The 21,511-nt window shown below is 45.4% G+C and overlaps 1 protein-coding gene across 5 annotated transcripts in view; it reads right to left on the bottom strand.

Moving 5' to 3' along the window:
- Positions 1–959: 959 nt before the first annotated feature.
- RNF44 (ring finger protein 44) overlaps positions 960–21,511 on the bottom strand; it is a 305,895-nt gene continuing 285,343 nt past the window's right edge. For all 5 annotated transcript variants that reach the window (XM_085618288.1, XM_085618287.1, XM_085618286.1 and 2 more), the window contains one exon: positions 960–5,616. In XM_085618288.1, the coding sequence (XP_085474414.1) occupies positions 5,554–5,616 (63 nt within the window). In that variant the 3' untranslated portion in view covers positions 960–5,553. The remainder of the gene's footprint in view (positions 5,617–21,511) is intronic.

The following is a 21,511-nucleotide window of genomic DNA, read 5'->3' on the forward strand; positions in this document are numbered from 1 at the left end:
GGATATTCACAATGGAGAGGCATCCACTGGCAGATGTATCCATCAGAACCAGTGATTTCACTCCCTGTACAGATGAATGATGGGAAAGGAGTCCCTTTGCTTGGCTTCTTTTGGACCCAAAACAATGATGTCACTTCTGGATATTGGAATTCTAGTGATTCTGAATACATATCAATTTCCTAACTCTTGCACTATTTCATTCTTGCATCACTCCCCCACAAAAGTACTGAGGTACCATGGAAGTGAGAGGAATCATCCTTCTTAATTCTACTTTTTCTCCCTTCTCTGTATCCTTTACATGCAGTTATGCCCGAGATAAACATTTTTATCTAGTTTAGCTGAATGAAGATGGGTTCTTGGAAAGCTTAGTTGAATTACGTGCTTAAAGAAAGACTGACTGCAGGATGTTTTCCTTCCCATTCAAAGATCACCATAGAAAAACGTTAATCTCTCAATAAGTCTAGTAAACTGACACTAATGCTTGAGAGCTGGTAAGTTGAGGCTGCACAGATGTTCTCATAAGATTAGTTATACATACTATAAACTTCCCATTATGTTATCAAGGTTAGCGAACAATGGTGTGTTTAAAGTGTAACCAGATGTGAGAAAGAAGGAATGCAAGTAACTATTTTTAATGGTAAGTCGCAAGCTGTCTGAAATCTTCCTGCTACAGCTGCAATTCTCAAAGACCTTTGTGCTTTATGATACTTTTTTGTTAAGAACATTGCTTTTCACTATTTCCTATGTGATACCAAATGCATATAAGCAGAGTAGTTTGTAAGCCAAAGCAGGCTCTTTGGTGAATGCTAGAGACTCCCTGCTGCAGTGGAGCATAAATATTCGATATTGGAGAGTCCCCATGACTGACTCCCCCATTATCTGAAGACCTCGTCATTTCAGCTTTAACAGAAGGGACACTCTTGCATCAGTAAATAGAGGTAGGCAAAAGTCTTGGCAAGGTCTGTATACATCATACATTTATTAGTGAACATCCCTCTCAATTCAGCCACAACATTAAAAAAAATAATGATTGCACTACCAGGTCAAGCAGAAGTAGCAACTTTCATTTTAAAAAAAGTACAAATCTGTTAAAAAGTTTCAATCAGTATACACATATATATATAATACAATAGCACGAGTTATGGGAAATGCTACAAACCAATATGATTCCAATGGAATGAAAAAACACACTTTTATAGCTTTAAGAACCATTTGTTTCTATATATTAGCATTTTTTTCAAATACATACATGGGGAGAGTGAGGTAACTGTAGAATGTGCAAGTACAAAAAGCAAAAATAATGTATATATATATCTATGCATACATCACAATAGATATATATATTTATATATATGTTTAACCTAACACAGAACATGTCTTGTGTCCCCAGAGTAGAGGAGGCCTCCCCCCTGCCCGTACACAGCAGGACCTTTTTTTGTGGGTGGGGGGGAAGAGCATGCCGCTCCCCAGGGTCCATAGGGTTATAATTTAACAGTAAACAATCCACTATTCCCAGCACAGAAAATCATTGGTAAAATGTGGTATCTAAGGAGTGATCACAAACATGAAATCATTGTACATTTTTTTGTGTTTTCATCATTTGAAATGACACTCTTAGCTGCTCACTGGAATAAAACGCTGCATCACACAAGCTGTGCCTCCACTCCCACCCAAAACCTCCTTGTTACTTCACCCACAGCAGGGCCATAATAAGCTTTTCAGTAGTGAGGGGTGGGACAAAAAGCTCATTCATATACTTAAAAAATTAAGACTAACATTAATACTGCGCCATTGTGACTTGCAAACTATTTCACGGTTGTGTTACAGACCCAGAAACTTTGGCTGCCAAGTTTGGAAAGGCGTTGTAATGGCTTTTCAAAAGGGAAGTAAGGTACGGTGTGAGCAAATGTCTTAGTCAAAAAATTGAAAATCCCAGATCTATAGCTGTGCTGCCCCACCCAAGGATGCAAGGCTAGCTGTGGGGCATGAGGAGCCCAGTGGACAGTATGGCTTATATAGATGGCTGCTTCATACATGCATTGCAGGCTACAGCCCAGTGTCTTCAGCTTAAGGAAAGGGATGCAAAGGGGGAAAGTGGTTTGAAAGCCCCATTCTGCTACTGTCTAAGGAGGGGCAGCAGCAGCTCCTGAATCCTGGGTGAAATGGAAAGGGATGAGGTAGGGCAAGGGCCTTTTCTTTACATGTGCATCCTGCCGCCAGCAACAGAAGGCACTGCAGTGGCTTGACAGTGGTCCCTTAAAGATTGTGCATTTGTGGGCTGGTCAGAGCTCAGACTTCTCAATCCTCCAGCAATGTAAATTCTCCCACCCCTCCAGGGGACAATGCCAGGATCTGATAGCTTGTACAGGGATCAAATGCCCAGTCACCTCCGATTCTCCCTGTGCAGGACAGAGTAATGTAGACATGACATGGATAGTAATTATCCCTAACCTCTTTTTCCAAATGAAAAACCAGCTTTTTCAATGCTTAGGCAGTATGGCCACTCCCCGGCAGCACATGTGAACCTTTCAATCACATTGCACACATACCATTTCAGTTCCTACTCTTATTATTTTCTCAATTTCAAGATTATGATGGAAAGAAGCATATTAGCTTGCAAGTTTGCTCATATGTGCACTTGTGTTTGCCTAGATGTGGACTGATACAGGCCTATAACATTGCGGTGCTTAAGTACACTAGGGTATATGTGGTGCGTAAAGGCTAATATGGTTTGAGTGGATCGCATCAATCTGGAGAAATGCAATGTATAAAGGCCGCACAAAGAGTGGTTAAACTTTAAGAGTGCTTGTGCTTAGAGGGAATTGAGTACAAGTGAGGGAATTCAGTGGTCTAGCAGGTTTAGGCAGGGAGCGTGTCAGTGGAGGAAGCAAGGATGTAGTTCCAAAGTCATAAACATGGGTGAAAGTGCAGGAGTGGGCAAAAGTATTTTTCAGTGGACAGGGGTGCAGAAGTGATTGTGTTGGGGAGAGCACAGATGAGGCCACAGGTGTGGTTGTGTGTGTCTGTGTGTGTGCCTGTGTCTCAGAAGGGGTGGCTTTCCATCTATCTGGGGGTATATATGCAATGGCCCTATTGCGGGAAAGTAACCACACAGACATGGTCCTGATATGCTTCTGCCATCCAGAAGGCAGAGATGTAGAGTACCATTTTTGTTTCCTACTTACTTGAGAGAAAAACTATCACAGCTGTTGCCCGACCACTATACTTTACAGGGTAAGGCTTCAAGTGGTCTATTAGATGAAGACAGCCTTCATGAGTGTTTACAACATCCTTTAATACCTCTCCCCTCTTTTGCTGGTGAGGATTTGTTTTGAAAGTCAGGGGAAAATCTGTAACAGGAGCAGCATCTTTTCATTCAACCAGAATATTGTGTGTGCCTTTGAAGCATGGGGTTCAGTGCATGTGGTTTACATTAAGCTTACGAGGTAAGAGTGCTCCCTCTCTGAAAAGCTTACGGCCACCCTACTTGGGATTAGCAGACATGTGCAGAACAGTGCATGGCAGTAATCAGCTGATCCCAACACCACCCCCCCATACCACCCACCTGCCCCTGAAGAGCCGCCGCTGGCTGAGCTTAACCAATACCAAAGTTTAAGCTGATCTCACATGCGCATGGTGAACATTTACATAGATGTCAGCCCTTTCTGACAATCTGCCACTCAAACACAGAATTAATATTTGACTTTTGATAAATCATGCAAAATTCACTCAACAGATAAAAATGTCTTGTCGGGTAATGCTTTCTGCTAGCAAAGGAGAGAGGGCATGTGTTAGTAGCATGCCCGCTAGGATACTGGGGCATCTGTACAAAAACCCTCCCCAAATGTAAGGGACATCGCACATAACAGGTGATGCAGAGGCATTACCAGCCTACCCAAAGCATCCATGGGAGCATTGAGAAACAGGGATGGAGGGTAGACAGAGGGGCAGGAATTGTGCATTTGCCATTGCTCCATTCAGAGGGTGCGATCAGTGCAGTCATTCCCTACTGGTTTATTACATGATCAACGCGTCAAGGAAATTGATTACAACGGAATACATGCATTATGAGAAAGGCAATTAGTATTATGGGATTTGTATAATAGTCATCACATGACATCCTCTCATGCAATACCAGGGAAGAACACCCTCCCATGACTGCTGGTCCGCATTGTTACTCAAAGCTAGAACATACTGCCTCCTAAACCTAGCCCTCACTGCGTCCCACACCAAGATTCCTCCTGCTCTGCAATTCCGGTGGTCCACCCTCCAAAATCTGAAAGCAGCCTGCAGGTGCCTCTGAACTGCTCTGTAAACAGTGAGAGTTGTATTTCACATTGGCAGGTTTATAGAAGTAGCAGGGGAACAAAAATAGGGAGCTTGTCTACATTGGTCCAAGTAAACTATGCTTAGGATAGCCAAGCGCTATCTTTTCAACCCCAAAAGCATCAGTGACAATTTAGTGCAAGTATTTTCGGTCACTAAGCTGAGAAGCACCTCCAGCATTTACCTAAACCATTCTACTCCACGTTTACTAGTGCGGCCCGTGATACTTGCACATCTTCTATGCAAAGCATCAATTTCATATCAGACACTGCAAGACAAAAAAAAACAGATATGCATTGCCAGAAAATGGGAGATGAATGAAGGAAAAATACTGAGCAGGGTTGGAGAGGGAGGACAGTGATGGTGAGGAAATTGTGACCTCAGGAAAAAAATAAGCGAAAGGTCTGAATGCCACCCCTAGATTCTCAGCACTTGCAAATCAGCTTTCATTTTTGTTTTTTTTTAAACAAAAGCAAAAGTAACTATAATCAAAACGTTGGATATTGTGGGAAATCACACCCCACAGGATTCAGTGCAAAAATATATAACAGTTTTGTGACTGGCTAGAATCTAAAAGCTGGCGGAGTTGCATGCTGCCAAAGAACACAGTGCTCTGCCAGGTAATGCCTCGCATGCCCCATCCAGCACACAGCCACGCAGACAGCAGCTGGTCACAGCAAATCTGGACGAGGAGTTCCTCTCCTTGACATTACTGCTGAATCTATCAGACCATAGGTGCACCTTTAAGCCCAAGCTGGCGATGGCCATGCCTCACCATAAGGTGGGGACAAGTTGGAGAGGGTACAACCTCTAAACAACGGTGAAAAACACCCCAAACACTATGAAGAAACTAAAATGCACAAAACATTCAAAATGCCTGCAACAGACATTGCGATCTTTGGAGTGTTGGGGAAACACAAAAGAAAGCGCAAGGGTAACAACATCTCCTCCCTGGACGCTGCCACGCACCCAGGGAATGCAGCCGCGCTGCAGCAGGCAGTGACCTGGGGGCCTCATCACGGGGCAGAAGACCCAAAGGGTGAGACAGAGAGGATTCTAGGTCCTCAGACCACATGGTAATATCTTTGTGTTCAGAGGAGGCAGCTGCAGATAGGGAAGGGAACGGCAAAAGCGTACAAGTCGGGTGTTGGCAGCTGGTTGGTTTCCAGTCATCCAACTAACATCCTCTTCCTCTTCAGAATTCTGCGGTAGAAGTTCCCGGAAGTCTCATTCTGCCTCTCGGTGTGCTTCTGATGCATCCGCACGACAGATCGGACATGTACGATTTGCCTACAATGAGGTAGAGATCAGAACAAAATCAGGCACTTTACGAGTAGTAGCTACGGGAAGTTTCAGCAGAGAAGAGAAGCAATTTTATTGGTTTGAGTGCAAAGATTTCAAACATAAACGGTAGCATAGGAAATACAAATCAGCAGGCATCCAGTCTTCACCAAGAGTTCTAAGACAGTGTGTATGTGATACATTTCAGGGCAAAGTATCATCACTTTAGAAGTCTTAACTGTTGGCTCTCGGGGAGAAAAGGATGATTTGAACAATATGAAAAGCAAATATCTAAACAAAATTGGTTCCTTACCCATTAGGTCTACAAATTCAGTTATAAGACTAGAGTTGGGTCTGTCCTGTTGCTCTGTTCTAGAATTTAAAAATGTGTTAACTTGTTTCCCCCCAATGAACACGATTTCTGAGTAATGGTGGCTGGAGCCGATTAGCCAGAATATATCTATGCTAATTTATAGGGGAGAACCCATAGAAAGAAAACTGGGTGTCTTCTCACATAATGAACATGAAGGTAAAAATGTTTAAAGCATTTCAAATATAGCCTGCGACCACAGCATTGCAATGGATCAGGCTTACCTTTAAAAATTAAACTGCTGAGAAGCCCTTTGGTAGAGAAGCATTGTACATATATTTAGACTCAATTTCTGGAAAAATGACTTCCCTTCGTTAATGGTATTTCTGGTAGATACTGTATCTTTCTACAGGTTATGAATACCTTTTAGGGGCCAGAATACAGAAATGTTTTCCTCCAGCAATGGTTCTGCAGCTGTGCTTGGTGGTGCTTTGCTACTTCGGTAGTGACCGCAAGCTCAGAATGTGACGACATCGGAGTACATAAGGTGCTAACCGGCAAGCAGACAACAATCCCTAGTACATTTTCTGCACCCCAATGAGGCATGTACCTAGGATTTAAAAGGGCATCAAGGATAGCAACAATACAAAATGTGTAAAGTTTGCATCCCTCTGTATCTTATAAATCACTTCAAATACTGATTGGGAGAGCGGGGAGGTTAGTGAGTATCTGCAAGATATAGTACCCAGAAGAAGGAATATGCTACTTACCAGTATGCATCTGTTCTTGGCAGTTAGAGCTGCAGATCTACACACTGTGTATAGATCACCATCTGGTGTTGAGCCCGGATGTTGCAGTTGTTTTTTACTCTTGGAAATCTTTGGAAGTCACAAGGTATGTGACTCCTCCTTTGGATCCTATTGCGCATGGGCTTCGGCTCCATCCTCAGATTGCTTTTCGCCAGCAGGGAAATGATGGAGCTTTGTAAGAAACAGGAAAGATGCCCATGTGTGCTGTATCTAAATAAGATACAACTGGAACAGATAAAGGTAGCCGGGGAGGCTGGTGAGCGTGTGTAGATCTGCAGCTCTACATGCCAAGAACAGATGCATACTGGTAAGTAGCATATTCCGTTCGAGGCATATCAGCTGCAGATTACACACTGTGCATAGATTGTGTAGCAGTACCCCCTCTTAGCCGCGACCACCAGTATCTGTTGCAGTTGTTTGAAACAGTGTTTTGAGGACAGCCTGGCCCACACTAGCTTGTTGCTTAGTTTGCACATCTACACAATAGTGTTTAGTGAAAGTGTGATGTGTAGACCATGTAGCTGCTTTGCAGATATCATCTAAGGGGATGATCCCTAAAAATGCCATAGAAGCCCTTATGTTACGTGTAGAGTGGGCTTGAGCAGACTCCCCAGGATATAGCGGCATGGATTAGCAAATTTAGCGGCACAAATATGGAAATTTAGCGGCACAAATATGGAAATTTAGCGGCAATTTTGCGGCATTTCAGTTTGCAGTTTTTCCTACAACAAACACAGATATCTTAGTCTTTTGAAGTATTTAACAACATGAAGCTATGTATATTTGGTTCATTTACAATGTAGAGACTGTGTTTGGCTTCAAGGCTACATATATGTGATTAAAAAAAAAATTATACCCCCCAGGGCCCGCCGCGTGCCTCGTGTGCCCAAAAAGAAAGCAACCTACACACTTACAGGTGACACGATCCTGCGATCGGATTAAGTTAAAATGGTGTCTTTGTCCAAATTCAAAGTCAATGTCTCTATGCGAATAACGAAATGATGATAGCTTATCAGAAATGTTCAGAAGCTTATCAATTCTACATTGTCGTCCGAATCACCTCGGGTATCAGAGCACTTTACATTGCACCAGTTACGTTACATGAGGACACACATTCATTTTTTGTTCTTAGTTGTTACCTGATTTGTACTCTAGTCATTAAATATTGATGTCTGTAGAGGATGGTGTCTCTTACTGCTAGATCAAGGAAGGAATCATGGAATCTGACCACCTGAGTAAAATTGGGGGTATCATGATTATTGGGGTTTCAGTAAATTATTGGGGCTCAGCACCCTCTTCCTGGGATGCCACTGCATGTGATGTGATATTGCGTGTGTTCATGAGCCGCCCAGGGCCAGACTGCAGAACCAAAAGCAGCCTTGGCAAAAATGCCCTAAAACTAATGGTCTCCCTTCATGTCCTTGAATAATGTCTCCCATTTCATCCATCCACACTCTCTCTCTCTCTCTTCTGTGTTCTCTCTTATCTCCCTCTCAGATCCTTTCTTTTCTACCTTCCTTCCTCCCTCCCTCTCTCACTCTCTGTCTTGAAGCGCAGGCCTGCTGCAGTTAACCTCAGGGAGCTGGGGAAAGTGTCAGGCGCACCAGCAGTGGCAATGGGTTGGGCTGGGTGGGGCAGTCGTGGAAAGTAAATTGGTCTACCAAGCATGTTTAAAGCAAAATGGCACACACTCAGTATGTATACAATTAGTATCATGAAAAAAGGCAGAATGTGCAACTTCATTAGATTCAATATTAGGACTTCAGAAATATGTGAATGTTACTTAAGTAGGGGCAGTCAAAGTAGGTGACTGAACTACTCTGCAGAACTGTGAAGTTTGAGGATGGCAAAATGTATATGAGTAGAATGTCTCCGTGCACCGGTAGCCCTGGATATTCGAGTAGAGAAGCTGACACGGGTGTGTATCAGAGGAATGCGTTACAAGTGCATATATTATTTGGGTAAAGAGGGCTCCAAGTTAGGTGCTGTAATAGAGAAGTCGGTGGTAAAAGATGAAAATCAGATTTTAGGTGGCATAGCTCATTAGGTGAGAGGATAATGGAGACGTGTTTTCCTATTGGTGAAACAAATAATTTAGATGTGGTTGAAAGACTGGAGGAGGAATTTATGCCCAGAGGGCTGGATTAGGAGTTAACCCGGGACGGCTCTTTACCATTTCTGGAACACACCAATCAAAGGCGCAACTAGAGCCAAATTTCGGGGGGTGCTGAGCAAAAATTTCGGGGGGGGGGGGGGGGGGGGGGCTGAACTTTAAGCAATAGGCAGAGTGGGGCTGCAGGGCCTCTTAGAAGGGGTGAGCAATAGGCAGAGTGGAGCTGCAGGGGCTCGTAGAAGGGGTGAAACAACAGCAAGGCCCCATTAACATGCAAATGGTCTTTTAAAGACCTGTGAAGTGCTCGGGTGCGGCTGCTTTTTTGCCCGGGAAGGTGTCTCATCCCGGGCTGCCACACACGACGGGGGGGGGGGGGGCTGAAGCCCTGTGAGTCCAATGGGTTGCGCGCCTGACACCAATAACTCAGTCTGAATGCAGTGCAGAACCTCTTTGTCCAAAGTGTGCCGATTTCGCGGGCACTTTATTAAAAATCGCGGCATTTTTGCAAAAGTGCCGATTTCGCGGCAAACCGCGAAATCGCGATATCCTGGAGGGTCTGCTTGAGGGGAACAGATAGCATTCGTTTTGCTTTGTGGTAGCAAATCTGTATGCATTTAACAATCCACCTAGCTATCCCAGATTTGGAGATGGGGTTGTCTTTGTGTGGTGGTGAGAAAGACACGAATACGGTCAATTCCACAGATTGATTGAGGTGAAAAGGAGAAATGACTTTAGGAAGGAATTTTGGATTAGTGCGGAGAACAACCTTATTATGATGCATTTGCAGAAAAGGTTCCTGAATGGTGAGTGCTTGTATCTCACTGACCCTTCTGAGAGAAGTAATGGCTACAAGGAAAGCGGTCTTCCATGTTAAAAATTGAAGCTCGCATTTATGTAGAGGTTCGAATAGAGGTCCCATTAGTCTTGTGAGAACGAGGTTTAGGTTCCACACCGGTGAGGGTGGCACTCTAGGGGGAATTATTCTTTTGAGGCCTTCCATGAAGGCTTTTATGGCAGGTACTCTAAAGAGGGATAGATGCTGTCTGTTTTGTAGATACGCTGCTATGGCAGCAAGGTGTAGTCTAATAGACATGTAGGCTAGGTTGCATCTTTGTAGGTGTAGAAAGTAGCCTATGATGTGTTGGATAGACACATCCAAGGGATTGATATTATTGTTGTGACAATAAATCACAAATCGTTTCCACTTGGCTGCGTAGCAAGCTCTAGTGGTAGGACGTCTAGCTTCTTTAATGATGTTCATACAGTCGGGGGGGGGGGGGGGGGGGGGGGGGGGGGAAGATTAAGGTTGTCAAATTCTAGGATTTCAGGAGCCAGATCGCAAGGTTGAGATGAGCTGGGTCCGGGTGTCTGATCTCTCCATGGTTCTGGGTTAAGAGGCGTGGAGAGCGGTGTAATTTTTGGTGCGGAACTACGGAGAGTTCAGCAATGTGGTGTACCACGGTTGTCTGGCCCAAGTTGGAGCAACTAGGATGAGAGTTAGGGAGTGTTGCTGTAGTTTGCGCACCACTAATGGAATGAGTGGGAGAGGCGGAAAAGCGTACGCAAATTTGCCTGACCAGTTCATCCATATCGCATTGCCTTTAGACAATGGGTGTGGATATCTGGCGGCAAAGCTCGGGCATTTGTTGAGTTTGATGGCTCAACAGATCTGCAATGGTGTTTTGGACTCCTGGGACATGTTGTGCTAGGAGAAAAATGTTTTGAGGTATGGTCCACCTCCATATGGTCTGTGCTAGCTGAGAGAGCTGCAAAGTGTGTGTGCCGCCCGGTTTTTGGATGTAGTACATTGCTGTCATGTTGTCTGTGCGGACTAAGACAGCCTTGCCTGAGACGTGCGTTTGAAAGGCTTTCAGGGCTAGAAATATGGCCAGTAACTCCAGATGGTTGATGTGGAGTAACTTTTGTCGAGGTGTCCACCTGCCCTGCATGGTGTGATGTAGTAGATGAGCTCCCCAGCCGGAGAGCGATGCGTCTGCTGTTAGAATTATTTGAGGAACCGGCTCTAGGAACGGTCGCCCTTTGGAAAGGTTTTTGGTGGTCTAGCACTGCAGAGAGCGATGGGCACGGCCGTCTACCAACACCAGATCTGTTAGCTGACCTTGAGCTTGGTTCCATTGGCGTGCTAGGCACTCTTGGAGAGGACGCATCTGGAGTCTTGCATGAGGTACTATGAATATGCAAGAGGCCATCATCCCTATATGTTGCATAAACACTCGGGCTGGAAGTGAGTGTTGAGGTTGAAATTTGGTGTGAAAACCTTGTATGCTTTCTATTCGGGCAGGGCTGGGGTAGGCTAATGCTTTTGAGGTGTCTATGGTGGCACCGACGTATTGTTGTACGTGGGAGGGATGCAGATGGGACTTGGCGTAGTTTACTGTGAAGCCCAGGTCGTGAAGTAGTTGGATCGTGGCGTGAGTGTGTTGTACACACTGGTTGTATGAACTGACTTTTATCAACCAGTCGTCTAGGTATGGGAAGACATGAATGTGTGGTCTTCGCAGATGTGCTGCCACCACTGTTAGGCACTCGAAGAATACTCGTGGTGCGGTTGTGACTCAGAACGGGAGCACTTTGAATTGGTAGTGTTGGGCGTCCACTACAAATCTGAGGTACTTCCTGTGAACCTTGTGCACTGGAATGTGGAAGTAACCGTCTTTTAGGTCCAAAGTGGTGAGGAAGTCGTTTTGGGAAAGTAGCGGAAGTACCTGCTGAAGCGTCACCATATTAAAATGGTCTGAGTGTATGTATTTGTTTAGGGGCCGAAGAGTCTTGTCCCTTTCTGGTATGAGAAAATACAGGGAGCAGACCCCTATATTTTGTTGGTTGGCACGTACGTGTTCTATTGCCTCTTTGTCTAGGAGGGAAGATTACCTCCTGCTTGAGTAGCCGCAGATGTTCTGGTGACATCGGGCTTTGTCTGGGTGGAATGTTGGGGGGGGGGGGGGGGTAGATGTTAGTTCTAGGCAGTAGACTGACCAGATTATTTGTGTTACCCATTTGTCTGAGGTGATGGTAGCCCAGACCGGAAGGAAATATTGGAGTCTGCCCCCGACCGGAGTGTGATGGTCTGGGGGATGTGGAGGAAGTCATTGGGTAGGCGCGGTGGCAGAGCGGGCGGTGTTTGTTTTGCCTTTGCCTTTGTTATTGTTGCCCCTGTAGCCGCCTCTTTGGTAACCCCTTGTAAAGGTGGACTGAGTAGGGGATTTGTATGAAGTGGAAGCGGTGTCTGAGGAGTAGCCTCTGTATGTGCTCCGAAAGGAAGAGCGGCGAAAGGAGCGTCTGGGAGGGTGAGATTGTAAGGCTCCCATGGATTTTGCCGTGTCAGTGTCCTTTTTCATTTTCTCTAGGGCGTCGTCCACTTTGGGGCCAAACAGATGTTCCTGGTCAAAGGGATGGTTGAGGATGGAGGCTTGTACCTCCGGTTTAAAACCCGATATCCTTAGCCAGGCATGGCGACGGAGGAGGACACTAGTATTGATAGCCCTAGAGGCTGTGTCTGCTGCATCTAAGGCACAATGTATGGAGGTATTGGTAATTGTTTTGCCCTCCTGAATTAGCTCATTGGCCCTAGCTTTGTATTTATCAGGGAGATGGTGCATTATGGCTTCTAGATCATCATAATGGGCCCCGTCATACCTCACTAGCAGTGCTTGTGTATTGGCGATACGCCATATACTGGCCGCTTGAGATGCAGTACGCTTGCCTGAGGCGTCCAAAAGTTTAGACTCTGGCAGGTGGTGGTGCGTCACCCGACGCCTGGGAGTTGGCCCTCTTCCATGCTGTGGATACCATCAAGGAATCTAGTGGCGCTGGCCCTCTGATGTAGGAGGGGTCTGTTGGGGCGGCTTTATATTGTTTCTCAATGCGCGGGTTAATGACCCTGGCCCTGACTGGGTCCTTAAAGACCTCCGGCGCATGTTTTATAACACCTTTTAGCATAGGCAATATGGAGGTGGTCCTATGTGTGGTGTCAAATGTATATAGGAGGAAATTCTCCTCCACTGGGCCGGTATGTAAATCTACCCCGTGGTAGTGTGCCGCCCTTTGCAATAAATGGTTGAACCCCAAGGAGTCTTCTGGTGGAGAAAGGTCTGGAAGGGTAAAGATCGTCTTGTGGGACGTTAGGGACATCAGGGATATTATAATCGTCCCATGGGTCTGGGGATCCTGTGGGAGTGGGGTCCCCTGTAGGTATAACTTGGGGTACATCCCCTATGTCGTCGTATGGATCCCCTTGATCATCATTATCCGGGGATGGGGTGGGGGAATGATGAGGTGGGGTGGAGGCAGTGGAGGAGGGGAAGGTGGAGGAGGTGGGGAAGGTAGTCTGAAAGGGGAGGTAGCAGAGTCCTTCCTTTTTGGAGGTGGAGGCGGAGCAGGCTTGTCTAACTGTCTCTTTTTGATAGAGAGCATTAAATGTCCAGTTTTGGGATCCTTAGTTAATGTTTTTTGTAAGGGATCCGGTGTAAATAGTTCTGGAGAGATTGGTTGGTCAGTTGGCGCCGAAGGTGTCGGGCCGTTGATTTTTTTAGGCTGGTCGGTGCTGGTTCGTTGTTTGGAACCATGCTTGGAAAACTCCGATTGTTTAGTAGGCGCCGAGATGGATTTCGGCTTCGAAATGTCGGTGCCGGTGGTCTTGTGGGCTTTTGTCGGTACCGAAGATGGGGTCGGTGCCGAGGAGCTGTGTCTCGACCTAGAGTGTTTCGGTGTGGGGCTCGGTGTCGAGATGGAGACTGGTTTCTTTTTCGGTGCCGAAGAGTGTTTATCGGCTCCGACGGTGGGCTGGCTCGAGCCCGAGCCGCCTGAAGGCTTAATTGGCTTCTTTACCTGCCCGAAGGCGCGGTGTTGGAAGTAGTGTGTTTGGTCTTGCCTAGGCCCGAAGGCGTGACCAAAGCCTTTTTCGGTGCCGGCGAGGGTGTGTGTGTGTGTGTGGTGGGGGGGGGGGGGGGGGTAGAGTAGTACTCACGACCCTCTGTGCCGGAGTGATGTCCTCCACATCTGAATCGTCGGCTTCGGAGGCGCTGACGAGTCCCTCGTTGGTGTGGTGTTCTTCTGGAGCGTCAACGCCGTCCCCGAAGATGTCGTCCGGGATCGCCGTCGAAGAGTGTGCCATGGTTCTTCTGGCTCTTCGGTCCTGAATTGTTTTCTTGGACCGGAAGGATTTACACGCCGGACAGTCTCGAGCCTTGAGCCTCGTGGAGATCGGTGTGGGGGAATTTGGACCCACATCGAGGACACTTTTTAAATGGAGTCCTTTCCATTAGCCAGGACCGGAGCTTGGGTAGGCCCGAAGGCCGCCGTCGACTGGAACCGAAGGTCTTGCCGATGAGAGGCGTGGGGAGATCGCGATCGAAAAAAATACCGCGGATTGGGGTGAGGATTGCGCGTCGATCGTCGAACTGGAAGCTGTTCGGAACCGGAGCGTGAAGATTACATCCGAGCCCGATGGCGTAAAAAAACAATCTGAGGATGGAGCCGAAGCCCATGCGCAATACGATCCAAGGGAGGAGTCACCGAACTTGTGACTTCCAAAGACTTTCCAAGAGGAAAAACAAACTGCAAACATCCGGGCCCAACACCAGATGGCGATCTATGCACAAGTGTGTAATCTGCAGCTCATATGACTCGAACATTACGTATTTGTGAACATCGAAGTAACATCAGGTGTGGTCGGGCTACCACCAAACGGAGTGAGCATTTTTTACAATCTAATCACACTACCAACGACATGAGATGGACAGTAATTGAACAGGTTGCCACTTGCAAAAACACTCAGAAGATACTCTATGAAAAAGAGCAGAGATGGGTGTACCGCCTTGGGCAAATCATAATGGTTTGAATGACAATATCCCTTGGGCTACCATACTATAGGATGCTGAATCATCCTACCCCAGTTTTTCCGTCTTCTTTAAAGTATCTTTAAGTTTCAGTTTAAACCCCCCCCCTTTTTGCTGCAACCTATCATGCCGAATTGGGTTTTTTGGCGCTATGAATCCGGCCATCTCCCAAGCATTTATCTGGCCTGGTCTCCTCCACCCGATTTTGAGGTGTTTTATCGTGGATACACCACCTCCTTCATACCACTATACTGACCTCCTCATTAACTTTTATAACATACTATTTCTAGTGGCTTGTGCTTTCTGTTTAAATATAATTAACCCGTCTTTTACAGCGATCTAATGTACCGCTGTTTATGATTTTCTGATATTATTGATATTTCCCTCTGGCACTCCAATTTTTATGAGTTACATTCCCCCGATCCCCGGGGGTCGAGCCCTTTTGTTATTTACAATGCATGGGAATACATCCCTCAGTACCAAGAGATTGCACCCGCTTCTCCTTTGTTTGGGTGCCCTCCCCTTAGTTACCAGAGGCGGATCAGCTATAGTCATAGCTAGTAATTGTTTAGTTTGACCAGCGTCATTCTGACGCGCCCCCTGAACCCACGTGTGCATCAGTCATAGTACGATGATTGGCCCCTCTAGCACTCTCAGTCATGTGATCAACGGAACGCTACGTGATGCCCCATGTGACGCACCACGTGATCGCGTCATCTTCTGGCCCTATATACACTAACCGGACCTCCGATTCATTATCGTCGGGGTCCGGTTCCAAGAGGGTATGAGCAGGTCCATAACGGGTGCCTGACGCTGAAGGCGTGAGTCAGAGTACTAACCCCTGCCATAACGAGCCTTGATACTTAATTGTTTTTCCCTTTTAAGTTATATTTTCTTCCCCCCCCCCCCTCTTTTTTCTTTTCCCCCCCAGGGTGTGCCATTTCGTCATCACCCCCCTCCCGTGACCCATGGTGCATTGAACTTTTGCACCTAATGTAAGAACGTTACGTCTTTCGTCGTATTGTTGTTTTGCCCAACAGCACTCTAACGTTTGGTCGCATATCTGTTGACCTAGTTCACTTGCTAGTAATTAACGTTACGTGGGCATTTCGATTTTATATGTCGTACAAAATAGCTGTATGCTTAAGACAGGGAATGTTCATTCTCTGATCTTTCACAGGGACTCCTTAAGCAGTCTTTTATCCACTTTAGTTCGCTGATAGCAGCACCCGATATCCTGTTACTGCTATTGTAGTGTACCATGAAGAGCACATTTGCATGTTGTCTAACTGTGACGTTTGTTAGAAGCATATTGACTCTAATTTGTTTGTCTTTTATGTTTTTCTATGTTGTATGTCACCCTTTGTCACAACAAATTCATTTTTTCCTTAGAATAAACTCGGTTCCTCTCTACTTATGAGGGAATCTACTACAACAAGTGTCTTCTTATATTTTTTACACTTATAAACCCTTGGTCAGGGTGGGCCTTAGCGCGCCCACACCGCCGGGTTTCCACTATCACTCTCCTGGTCCTGACGAAAGCCTGACTAACACTCATTAAGGCAGAATCATGTGGACCTCACCCTTAGGGATAAACCTGAACTTTTAATTTGAGTTCTTAATCCCACACAATTTTTTAACCATGTCTGATTGGCAAAAACAATAAAATATTCTTTTGACACAATTCGGACATTTTTAAATTTCACTCAATTCACACTTCACAAAACCCCTTTTTTTAACCAGCTCTGCAGTAAACTGGCGTCGCAGCACACTAGGGTGGCATTCGGCCACTCCTGGTGGGGCCCAATGATGAAGCATGTCACCAACCAGGTTGGTGAGTGAGGGCTTTTATAAAAAACCGAGTGGTTTTTTCAAACCGTAAAAGATTTTACTGCAATTATTTACATGCTTGCTCTTCTCTCTTCCTACTATTTTGATACACTCCTCTGTTGATTATTTGATTTAGTTCGAGGGGAGTAGGAGTGGTCCTATTTTGTTCCCTTCCTCTCGTTGATTTCCGGAGCTTGAAGCGGAGTCACACTGCCTCAATGTGATGGCAACAAGGAACCCTGTCTTAAGGGTGAGGAGCTACAAGGAACAGCTGTGAAGTGGCTCAAATGAGTGCACATAAGAAATGTGAGGACCAAGGTCCCACTGTGGCATGATAGAGGGAGAGGGAGTAAACAAATGTCATAAACCTTTGAAAAAGTGCATATCAAATGGAAGCTTAAACAAGCATTTGCAATGCAATAGGTCTCGCATTTACGAGAGTTTAAGCTATGACAATGCCTTTTATTTATGTTTTTTGTTTTTAAAACATACATGAGAGGCATTGTCATTTACAATGCTAATAGCTTAAGATCTCGGAAATGCGAGACCTATTGCATTGCAAATGCTTGTTTTAGGACTTGTGCCCTGCTAGTAGTGTTTATACAGCGCTGCAGGCAGTGGTAGTAGAGTTTATACAGTGCTTCAGGCAGTGGAAGTAGGATGTATATAGCACTTCATGGAAGTGGTAGCGTTTATATAGGTCTTTAAGCAGTGGTGGTAGCGTTTATATAGCGCTTCAGGCAGTGGTAGTAGAGTATATATAGTGCTTCAAGCAGTGGTAGTAGACTTTATATAGTGCTTCAGGCAGTGGTAGTAGTGTTTATACAGCGCTTCTGGCAGTAGTAGTAGCGTTTGTACAGCGCTCCAGGCAGTGGTAGCGTTTATACAGCGCTTCATGCAGTGATAGCGTTTATAAAGCGTTTCAGGCAGCAGTATCATTTATATAGCGCTTCAGGCAGGTAGTAGCATTTATACAGCGCTACGCTTCAGGCAGGTAGTAGCATTTATACAGCGCTTCAGGCAGCAGTAGCATATATATAGCGCTTCAGGCAGCAGTAGCATTTATACAGCGCTTCAGGCAGCAGTAGCATTTATATAGAGCTTCAGGCAGGTAGTCGCATTTATACAGCGCTTCAGGCAGCAGTAGCGTTTATATAGCGCTTCAGGCAGCAGCAGCGTTTATATAGCGCTTCAGGCAGGAAGTAGCATTTATACAGCGCTTCAGGCAGGAAGTAGCATTTATACAGCGCTTCAGGCAGGTAGTAGCATTTATACAGCGCTTCAAGCAGGTAGTAGCATTTATACAGCGCTACGCTTCAGGCAGGTAGTAGCATTTATACAGCGCTTCAGGCAGGTAGTAGCATTTATACAGCGCTACGCTTCAGGCAGTGGTCACGTTTATATAGCGCTGCAGGCAGTGATAGTACGTTTATATAGAGCTTCAGGCAGTGAGAGTACATGAATATAGCGCTTCAGGCAGTGGTAGCATTTATATAGGTCTTCAGGCAGTGGTAGCGTTCATATAGCGCTTCAGGGAGTGGTAGAAGCTTTTTTATAGCGCTTCAGGCAGTGGAAATAGCGTTTAAACAGCGCTTCATGCAGTGGTAGCGTTTATATAGAACTTCAGGCAGTGATAGTACGTTTATATAGCACTTCAGGCAGTGATAATACCATTTATACAGCGCTTCAGGCAGTGGTCACGTTTATATAGCGATGCAGGCAGTGATAGTACGTTTATATAGAGCTTCAGGCAGTGATAGTACATTAATATAGCGCTTCAGGCAGTGGTAGCGTTTATATAGGTCTCCAAGCAGTGGTAGTAGCGTTTATACAGTGCTTCAGGCAGCGGTAGTAGCGTTTAGCATGCGCTTCAGGCAGTGGTAGTAGCGTTTATACAGCGCTCCAGGCAGTGGTACAGTTTATACAGCGCTCCAGGCAGTGGGACCGTTAATAAAGGTCTTCAGGCAGTGGTAGTAGCGTTTATACAGCGCTTCAGGCAGTGGTAGTAGCATTTATACAGCACTTCAGGCAGTAGCGTTTATACAGCACTTCAGGCAGTGGTAGTAGCATTTATACAGCGCTCCAGGCAGTGGTACAGTTTATACAGCGCTCCAGGCAGTAGTAGCGTTTATACAGGGTTTCAGGTAGTGGTAGAGTTTATATGGCGCTTCAGGCAGTGGAGTATCGTTTATACAGGGCTTCAGGCAGTGGTAGCGTTTATATAGCGCTCCAGGCAGTGGTAGAGTTTATACAGCGCTCCAGGCAGTGGTAGAGTTTATACAGCGCTCCAGGCAGTGGTAGCGTTTATACAGGGCTTAAGGCAGTGGTAGCATTTATATAGCGCTTCAGGAAGTGGTAGCGTTTATACAGCACTTCTGGCAGTGGTAGCGTTTATATAGGTCTTCAAGCAGTGGTAGCGTTTATATAGGTCTTCAGGCAGTGGTAGCGTTTATACAGCGCTTCAGGCAGTGGAGTAGCGTTTATACGGCGCTTCAGGCAGTGGTAGAGTTTATACAGCGCTTCAGGCAGTGGTAGAGTTTATATAGCGCTTCAGGCAGTGGTAGCGTTTATATAGCGCTTCAGGCAGTGGTAGCGTTTATATAGCGCTTCAGGCAGCGGTAGCGTTTATATAGCGCTTCAGGCAGTGGTAGAGTTTATACAGGGCTTCAGGCAGTGGTAGAGTTTATAATGCGCTTCAGGCAGTGGTAGCGTTTATATAGCGCTTCAGGCAGTGGTAGCGTTTATATAGCGCTTCAGGCAGTGGTAGCGTTTATATAGCGCTTCAGACTCCATGCGAGGTGCTGAAAGGATTGGATGGGCTACTGAAAGCTCGAGCCGGGCTCGAGATAGATTCCTGGCTCAGTGTCAGCTCGAGGTCTTCTTGAGCCTTTGAGCCCGAGCTTTCACGTGGTTTTTACCTACAGGCTCAGACTGGCCTATAAGCAGGGTCACTGAAATTACGTAGCAGGGTTGAGTAAATTATGAAGCGTAATGCAGCCCTTTTCGCGACAGTATTACTTCATTCGTTTGTCATTTTTACATTCGTTAACACTGTCTTGGCATTAGTTGCACCTCATTTATACCAATTTAACACCCAAATATAGCCGTATGCAACAGAAAGGTGACCAGTCTACCTTTGCAAAGGGCCTTCCACTGCACGACAACACATCACTGTGTTTCTAGTAACATTTGAACCATTTTAGCTCGATTTTTTGTTTTGTTAAATTCTAAACATTATGGAGCAGATGATGCATTATGTGGCAACAGCGGCACATGTACAATTATGTGAAAAACGCTGCAGCCGCAAAATCGCATAATTGCAGTGGCCCTGCCTAAAGGGAAAACAAGCAGTGCCCAATGGACTGGTCTAATAGGTCAGTGCTCGGGCGTTTGTTTTGGCTGTTTGTGGGCCTGTTTTATGGTCGACTGGAAAACAAGCATTGCCAGCAGCAAGCTCAAATCCCTGCAGTCTTTTTTATTAACTTACAAGACACTTATACAAAGTGTCTTTACACGTTCCAAACGGCCATCATTTGCAAAATGGGCTACAATTTCGCTTTCAAATTCACTAATGGTGAACACTTTTATTTTCGTGCCCGGGCCTATATTTCGTCCTTGTCTGATCCCGTCTGCCTGCACCTACACTCTAAAGTCTAAACTCATGCACCGAGATCTGAAGACAAAGTATGAACTGTTGATGCGAAACAGGAATCACAAAATATACTCATTCAGGGGGTGAACTGCGCAGCGTGCAACAGGAAAACCACTGCTCAGTCTCGAGTCTCGCAAGACCTTCAGATATGTGAGAACAGGGTGTACGCAATTCAAAACAAGCATTGGTAAATGATTTGGTTTCGCCTATGTGATTAATCATAAGTTAAAGAAACTCCATAAAAAGTGTTCTGACCTGTTTACTGAGAAAGACAATATATTGTAAATACTTCATAAGAACAGCAATTCTAAATTCCAACTTTCATACCATTTAAATTCCAGATATTCGCAGCCCAACAGAGCGGTGGCAAGGAGAAATGAAGCCTTGACTACAGAGAGAATTCAGCTTGGTGCTTCATTAGTAGTGGCTAGGGATTACCGCTGAGGCCGTAGCAGAGTTAACCCTTTAGGAAATGCAAAGCTCGTGCGAGCCTCACCAGCAGGTCATGCTTCCCTTGAGATTTTGGACTACTGAAAGTAACTGAAATATCCCAGGGACACTCGAAAGAGCACGAGGAATACAATAAAATAAGAAAGGAACACTTCACTTTAAGAAGACTGTGTTTACACCTTTCAAGCTCCATGTTTAGTAAATACTTTTGTAAAACATTTTTGCAACCATATCTATAAAACATTAACACTTTAAAAAAAACACATTAGAAAATAGTTAGCCTTCAGGTCTCTTTCCAACTGAAACAATGCACCTGATTGATGATTGATAGGTTGGTACATGTTTCAACAAGCATTTACAATGCAATGGTCTCGGCAATATTATAGGTAGAGCTATTGGTATTGCTCATTATTTTTTTATCATTTTTGTATCCCTAAATAAATGGCATTGTCATTTCTATCGGCATTAGCTTTTTTTTTGCATATGTGATACCTATTGCATTAGCAGAGAGAGAGTGAGGTAGTGAGATAGAGAGAGAGAGTGAGGTATTGAATAGAGAGTGAGGTAGTGAGAGAGAGTGGGGTAGATAGAGAGTGAGGTAGTGAGATAGAGAGAGTGAGGTATTGAGGTAGTGAGGGGGAGGGATGTTGTGAGGTAGTGATATATAAGCATAGAGTGATGTTGTGATGTAGTGAGATAGAGAGAGGGGTAGTGAAAGAGAGAGTGAAAGTGAGTTAGTGAGATAGAAAGGGTGAGGTAGTGAGATAGAGAGTGATTGAGGTAGTGAGTGAGAGTGAAGTTGTGAGGTTGTGAGCTAGAGAGTGAGGTAGTGATGTTTTGAGAGAGAGAAGTTGTGAGATAGTGAGGTAGTGAGATAGAGTG

Source organism: Triturus cristatus, chromosome 7 (assembly GCF_964204655.1).
Source record: "Triturus cristatus chromosome 7, aTriCri1.1, whole genome shotgun sequence".
NCBI lineage: Eukaryota > Metazoa > Chordata > Amphibia > Caudata > Salamandridae > Triturus > Triturus cristatus.